The sequence below is a fragment of the Lonchura striata genome, chromosome W (genome assembly GCF_050655825.1).
Source record: "Lonchura striata isolate lonStrDom1 chromosome W, ASM5065582v1, whole genome shotgun sequence".
Classification (NCBI taxonomy): Eukaryota; Metazoa; Chordata; class Aves; order Passeriformes; family Estrildidae; genus Lonchura; species Lonchura striata.
In genome coordinates this window covers 42751865-42759387 of record NC_140743.1, presented here as the reverse complement: position 1 = coordinate 42759387, position 7523 = coordinate 42751865, and the positions used below count along the sequence as shown (strand labels likewise).

Genomic DNA, 7523 nt, shown 5'->3' with positions numbered 1-7523 from the left:
ATTTTGGAAGGAAAAATTAATGAAAATTTGGGGGGAAAAATGGGCAAAAAATTTGAATTTTTGAAGGAAAAATTGGGGGGAAATCAGTAAAAAATTGGGTGGGAAATGGGGGAAAAAATCCAATTTTTGAAAAAAAAAATTGGGGAAAATTGGGTAAAAAATTTGAATTTTTGAAGAGAAAATTGGGGAAAAATTGGAAAAAATTTGGGGGAAAAATGGGCAAAAAATAGGAATTTTTGGAGGAAAAATGGGGAAAATTTGGGAAAAAAATTTGGGGAAAATTGGGATTAAAATGGGGGAAATTGGGGAAAAAACGGGGAAAAAATTGGAATTTTTGAAGGAAAAATTGGGTTAAAATTGGGTAAAAAATAGAGAAAAATTGGGATTAAAATGGGGGAAAAATTGGAATTTTTGATGGAAAAATTTGGTGAAAAATTGGGGAAAAAATGGGCAAAAAAAATCAAATTTTTGAAGGAAAAAATGGGTAAAAAATCGGAAAAATTTGGGGAAAAATTTGGATTAAAATGGGGGAAAATTGGGCAAAAAATTCGAATTTTTGATGCAAAAATTGGGTAAAAAATGAGAATAAAAAGGGGAAAATTTGGGGAAAATTTGGGGAAATTTGGGGAAAAATTCCCGCCCCCACCCAAAAGAAAAACTCCAAAATTTGGATTTTTTTTAAATATTTTTATTGCAGCGAGAAAAAGCAGAAACGACCGCGAGCGGAAAATCCGAATTTTCATTATTACGTAATTAATCCTAATTAATTGTAATGAATTAATTAAATTTATGTCATAAAAAATGTAGAAAAGGGAAAAAAAAAAGGGATTTTTTTTTGGGGCAAAAAAAAGGAAAAAATTCAATTTTTTCCCATTAAAAAATGACCAAAAATTGAATTTTTTTGCCCAATAAAAAAATGATCAAAAATTGATTTTTTTTTTTTCCAATTAAAAAATGTTTAAAAATGAAAAAAATTTGAATTTTTTTTCCTAATTAATTGGGAAACAAAATCAATTTTTGGTCGTTTTTTTATTGGGCAAAAAATTCAATTTTTTCAATATTTTTTTGGGGTAAAAAATTCCATTTTTTTTTTCCCAATTAAAAACCATTAAAAAAAAAATTGAATTTTTTTTTTTATCAATTTTGACCTTTTTCACCTTAAAAAAAAAAAAAATCCGAATTTTATCCACCAAAATCACGGAAATATTTCGATTTTTGGGACAAAAAAATTGCGATTTTTGGATAGAAATCTATACATTTAATCTATAGAAAAGTGAATTTTTTAGGGAATAAATTCCATTTTTTGGGAAGATTTTTGGGAATTTTTTAAATTCCGATTTGGGTCCAGAAGGGTTAAAAATGTGAAATTTTTTTTGAGGCGAAAATTGGATTTTTTAGGTCAAAAATTTGAATTTTTTGGGTCAAAAATTTGAATTTTTGGGGTTAAAAAATCGGCTTTTTTAGGGGTTTTAAAATCGAATTTTTTTCGGGTTTTTAAATTGGATTTTTGGGGTTTAAAATTTAATTTTTTGGGGTCAAAAAATTGGGGTTTTTGGGGTTAAAAATCAGATTTTTTGGGGTCAAAAATTGGGGTTTTTGGGGTTAAAAATTGGATTTTTTTGGGATTTAAAATTGGGGTTTTTGGGTTAAAAATTGGTTTTTTTTGGGGTTAAAAATCGGATTTTTTTGGCTTTCAAATCGGATTTTTTGGGAGGTTGAAAATTCGATTTTTTTTTGAGTCAAAAATTGAATTTTTTGGGTTTAAAATTGAATTTGTTGGGATTTAAAACTGGTTTTTTTAGGTCTAAAATTGGATTTTTTGGGGATTTAAAACTGGTTTTTTTGGGTCAAAAATTGGGATTTTTTTTAGGTTTAAAATTGGATTTTTTAGGTTTAAAATTGGATTTTTTGGGGACAAAAACCACGTTTTAAATCGGATTTTTTTCGCTTTAAAATTTGAATTTTTTGGGACACGAAGCGGATTTAAAACCGAATTTTTTTTGGGATTTAAAATTGGATTTTTTGGGACTAAAAATGGGTTTTTTTGGGATCTAAAATCGGATTTTTTCGGAATAAAAAACAGATTTAAAATCGGATTTTTTTGGGATTTAAAACGATATTTTTGGGGATAAAAAGTGGATTTAAAATTGGATCTTTTTGGGGGAAAAAACGTGTTTAAAATCAGATTTTTTTTATTTTAAACCAGATCTTTTTGAGATTAAAAACCGCATTTAAAATCGGATTTTTTCCCTTTCAAATTTGTCCCCAAAAATTCCCATTTTTTCCCCCCAAAATTCCCAAATTTTTCCCAAAAAATACCTAATTTTATCCCAAAAAATACCTGATTTTATCCCAAAAAATACCTGATTTTATCCCAAAAAATCCCAATTTTTTCCCCAAAAATTCCCAATTTTTTTCCCAAAAATTCCCAATTTTTTCCCCAAAAATCAGCTTTTAAAATCGGATTTTTTTTTTGGTTTTTCGCCCTAAAATTTGGTTATTTTTGGGACAAGAAATGCGTTTTTAATCGGATTTTTACGCGATAAAAAGCGCCTGAAAAATTGAATTTTTGGGGACCCAATCCGGCCTGGTGAAAATGGGATTTTTTGGGGTTAAAAATTGGATTTTTTGGGGTTAAAAATTGGATTTTTTTGGGTTAAAAATCGGATTTTTTTGGGTTAAAAATCGGAATTTTTTGGGGTTAAAAATCGGATTTTTTGGGGTTAAAAATGGGATTTTTTGGGGTTAAAGATCAGATTTTTTGGGGTTAAAAATGGGATTTTTTGGGGTTAAAAATCGGATTTTTTGGGGCTAAAAATCGGATTTTTTTGGGGCTTTAAAATTGGATTTTTTCACTACAAAAACCGCATTAAAATTTGGATTTTTTCCCTTTAAAATCCGCTTTTTTCACCGGATTTTCTTGCGGTAAAAAGCGCCTGAAAAATTGAATTTTTGGGGACTCAACCCGGCCCGGTGAAAATCGGATTTTTTTGGGTTAAAAATCGGATTTTTTTGGGTTAAAAATTGGATTTTTTGGGGTTAAAAATCGGATTTTTTTGGGTTAAAAATCGGATTTTTTTGGGGTTAAAAATCTGATTTTTTGGGGTTAAAAATTGGATTTTTTGGGGTGTAAAATCGGATTTTTTTTGGGCTTTAAAATCAGATTTTTCCGCGACAAAACCCGCATTAAAAATCGGATTTTTCTGCTTTAAAATCCGCTTTTTTCCCCATAAAAAACGCATTTTTCCTCGGATTTTCTCGCGGTAAAAAGCGCCTGAAAACTTGAAATTTTGGGGACTCAATCCGGCCTGGTGAAAATGGGATTTTTTGGGTTAAAAATTGGATTTTTTTGGGTTAAAAATTGGATTTTTTGGGGTTAAAAATCGGATTTTTTGGGGTTAAAAATCGGATTTTTTTGGGTTAAAAATCGGATTTTTTGGGGTTAAAAATTGGATTTTTTGGGGTTAAAAATCAGATTTTTTTGGGTTAAAAACCGGATTTTTTGGGGTTAAAAATCGGATTTTTTTTGGGCTTTCAAATCGGATTTTTTCACTACAAAAACTGCATTAAAAATCGGATTTTTTCCCTTTAAAATCCGCTCTTTTCGCCGTAAAAACCGCATTTTTCATCGGATTTTCTCGCGGTAAAAAGCGCCTGAAAAATTGAATTTTTGGGGACCCAATCCGGCCCGGTGAAAATGGGATTTTTTGGGTTAAAAATCGGATTTTTGGGGTTAAAAATCGGATTTTTTTGCTTTAAAATCCTCTCTTTTCGCCGTAAAAAACGCATTTTTCATCGGATTTTCTCGCGGTAAAAAGCGCCTGAAAAATTGAATTTTTGGGGACCCAATCCGGCCCGGTGAAAATGGCATTTTTTGGGGTTAAAAATCGGATTTTTTGGGGTTAAAAATCGGATTTTTCCGCTTTAAAATCCGCTTTTTCCCCCGTCGAAACCCCGTTTCTCGTCGGATTTTCTCGCGGTAAAAAGCGCCTGAAAACTGGAATTTTCGGCGACCCAAATTTGGGTTTTTTTCCCTCAGTCCAGGGGCTGGGGCTCGGCCATGGGCATGGTGTGCAGCACCTCGTCGAGCAGCTGCAGCGCGCGGTGCAGGTGGATCTCGATCCAACATGGCGTCTCCTTGATGCTCTGCCGCGGGTAGTCGGGCCCCCAGCCCTTGACGAAGCTCAGGCGCAGGATGCAGAGGCGCCGCAGGTCGTCCACGCCGATGCCCGCGGCGGCCGACAAGCCTGCGGGAACACGGCGAGGTCACGCGTGATCACGTATGTGCCATACGTTCATTTTTACATCAATTACATGTGTGGTATATCCCGTTGGTGGATGGGTGGGGTTACATTGGAGGCGTCAAGATGGCGGCCGCAAGATGGCGGCGGCGACCGACAAACCCGGGAGAACACGGGAAGGTCACGCGTGATCACGTATGTGCCATACGTTCATTTTTACATCAATTACATGTGTGGTTTATCACCGTTATTGCATGGGTGGAGTTACATTGGAGGTCTCAAGATGGCGGCCTCAAGATGGCGGCGACCACCGAGAGATCCAGAACACGGGAAGGTCATGCGTGATCACGTATGGGCCATACATGTATTTTTATATATATTAGATGTGTGGTATATCGCCGTTATTGGATGGGTGGGGTCAAGATGGCGGCCTCAAGATGGCGGCCTCAAAATGGCGGCGTCAAAATGGCGGCCCCAAGGTCCTGGCAGGTCAGTGGCAATAATCCCATGATGCCCCCCAGGTCCTGGCAGGTCAGAGATGAAGGTTCTGGAAGCTCAAGGTCCTGGCAGATCAAGGTCCTGGCAGGTCAAAGCTCAAGGTCCTGGCAGGTCAAGGTCCTGGCAGCTCAAGGTCCTGGCAGGTCAAGGTCCTGGCAGGTCAAAGCTCAAGGTCCTGGCAGCTCAAGGTCCTGGCAGCTCAAGGTCCTGGCAGCTCAGAGCTCAAGGTCTTGACACCCAAAGGTCCTGGCAGATCAAAGCTCAAGGTCCTGGCAGGTCAAGGTCCTGGCAGATCAAAGCTCAAGGTCCTGACACCCCAAGGTCCTGGCAGGTCAAAGCTCAAGGTCCTGGCAGGTCAAAGCTTAAGGTCCTGGCACCTCAAGGTCCTGGCAGGTCAAAGCTCAAGGTCCTGGCAGGTCAAAGCTCAAGGTCCTGGCAGGTCAAGGTCCTGGCAGGTCAAAGCTCAAGGTCCTGGAAGCTCAAGGTCCTGGCAGGTCAAAGCTCAAGGTCCTGGCAGATCAAAGCTCAAGGTCCTGGCACCTCAAGGTCCTGGCAGGTCAAAGCTTAAGGTCCTGGCACCTCAAGGTCCTGGCAGGTCAAGGTCCTGGCAGGTCAAAGCTCAAGGTCCTGGCAGGTCAAAGCTTAAGGTCCTGGAAGCTCAAGGTCCTGGCAGGTCAAAGCTCAAGATCCTGGCAGGTCAAAGCTCAAGGTCCTGGCAGGTCAAGGTCCTGGCAGGTCAAGGTCCTGGCAGATCAAAGCTCAAGGTCCTGGAAGCTCAAGGTCCTGGCAGGTCAAAGCTCAAGGTCCTGGCAGGTCAAAGCTTAAGGTCCTGGCACCTCAAGGTCCTGGCAGGTCAAGGTCCTGGCAGGTCAAAGCTCAAGGTCCTGGCAGGTCAAGGTCCTGGCAGGTCAAAGCTCAAGGTCCTGGCAGGTCAAAGCTCAAGGTCCTGGCAGCTCAAGGTCCTGGCAGGTCAAAGCTTAAGGTCCTGGCACCCAAAGGTCCTGGCACCTCAAGGTCCTGGCAGGTCAAAGCTCAAGGTCCTGGCAGGTCAAAGCTAAAGGTCCTGGCAGGTCAAAGCTAAAGGTTCTGGCACCTCAAGGTCCTGGCAGGTCAAAGCTCAAGGTCCTGGCAGGTCAGAGATGAAGGTTCTGGCAGCTCAAGGTCCTGGCAGGTCAAAGCTAAAGGTTCTGGCACCTCAAGGTCCTGGCAGGTCAAAGCTTAAGGTCCTGGCAGCTCAAGGTCCTGGCAGGTCAAAGCTCAAGGTCCTGGCAGCTCAGAACTCAAGGTCCTGGCAACCCAAGGTCCTGGAAGCTCAGAGCTCAAGGTCCTGGCAGCTCAAGGTCCTGGCAGTTCAGAGCTCAAGGTCCTGGCAGGTCAAAGCTAAAGGTTCTGGCAGCTCAAGGTCCTGGCAGGTCAAAGCTCAAGGTCCTGGCAGGTCAGAGCTAAAGGTTCTGGCAGCTGAATGACAATAATCCTGTCACCCCAAGGTCCTGGCAGCTCAGAGCTCAAGGTCCTGGCAGCTGAATGACAATAATCCTGGCACCCCAAGGTCCTGGCAGCTCAGAGCTCAAGGTCCTGGCAGCTCAAGGTCCTGGCAGGTCAGAGCTCAGAATCCTGACTCCTTAAGGTCCTGGCAGCCCCAGGTCCTGGCAGCTCAGAGCTTAAGGTCCTGGCAGCTCAGTGCCAACATCCTGACACTCCAAGGTCCTGGCACCCCAATATCCTGTCACTTCAAGGTCCTGGCAGTTCAGAGCTCAAGGTCCTGGCAGCTCATAGCTCAAGGTCCTGGCAGCTCAGAGCTCAAGGTCCTGGCAGCTCAGTGCCAACAATCCCAGCACCTCAAGGTCCTGGCAGCTCAAAGTCCTGGCACCTCAAGGTCCTGGCAGCTCAGAGCTCAAGGTCCTGGCAGATCAAAGCTCAAGGTCCAGGCAGCTCAGAACTCAAGGTCCTGGCAGCTCAGTGCCAACAATCCCGGCACTCCAAGGTCCTGGCAGCTCAGAGCTCAAGGTCCTGGCAGTTCTGTGCCAATATCCCATCACCTCAAGGTCCTGGCAGCTCAGAGCTCAAGGTCCTGGCAGATCAAAGCTCAAGGTCCTGGCAGCTCAGAGCTCAACACCCCCCGCCCCCACAGGTCCTGGCAGGTCGGTACTCACTGATGGCCGGCGCGATGCCCCCCACGGAGCCCGGCCCGGGGATGTTGCCGGCCACGGCTCCTGTGTCACCCCCCAGGTCCTGGCAGCTCAGTGACAACAATCCCGGCACCCCAAGGTCCTGGCAGCTCAGAGCTCAATGTCCTGGAACCTCAAGGTCCTGGCAGCTCAGAGCTCAAGGTCCTGGCACCCCAAGGTCATGGCAGCTCAAGGTCCTGACACCTTAAGGTCCTGGCAGCTCAGTGACAATAACCTGGCACCCCAAGGTCCTGGAAGCTCAGAGCTCAAGGTCCTGGCAGCTCAGTGACAACAATCCTGGCACCTCAAGGTCCTGGCAGCTCAGAGCTCGAGGTCCTGGCAGATCAAAGCTCAAGGTCCTGGCAGCTCAAGGTCCTGGCAGTTCAAGGTCAATAACCTGGCACCCAAAGGTCCTGGCAGCTCAGAGCTCAAGGTCCTGGCACCTCAAGGTCCTGGCAGCTCAGAGCTCGAGGTCCTGGCAGATCAAAGCTCAAGGTCCTGGCAGCTCAGAGCTCAAGGTCCTGGCAGCTCAGTGACAACAATCCCGGCACCTCAAGGTCCTGGCAGCTCAGAGCTCAAGGTCCTGGCAGATCAAAGCTCAAGGTCCTGGCAGCTC

At 43.2% G+C, this 7523-nt stretch overlaps 1 protein-coding gene across 2 annotated transcripts in view; it reads right to left on the bottom strand.

The window, feature by feature from the left end:
- Window positions 1-666: 666 nt before the first annotated feature.
- LOC110484326 (SMAD family member 4) overlaps window positions 667-7523 on the bottom strand; it is a 34411-nt gene continuing 27554 nt past the window's right edge. For both annotated transcript variants that reach the window (XM_085571413.1, XM_085571414.1), the window contains one exon: window positions 667-4247. In XM_085571413.1, coding sequence (XP_085427539.1) covers window positions 4036-4247 — 212 coding nt within the window. In that variant the 3' untranslated portion in view covers window positions 667-4035. The remainder of the gene's footprint in view (window positions 4248-7523) is intronic.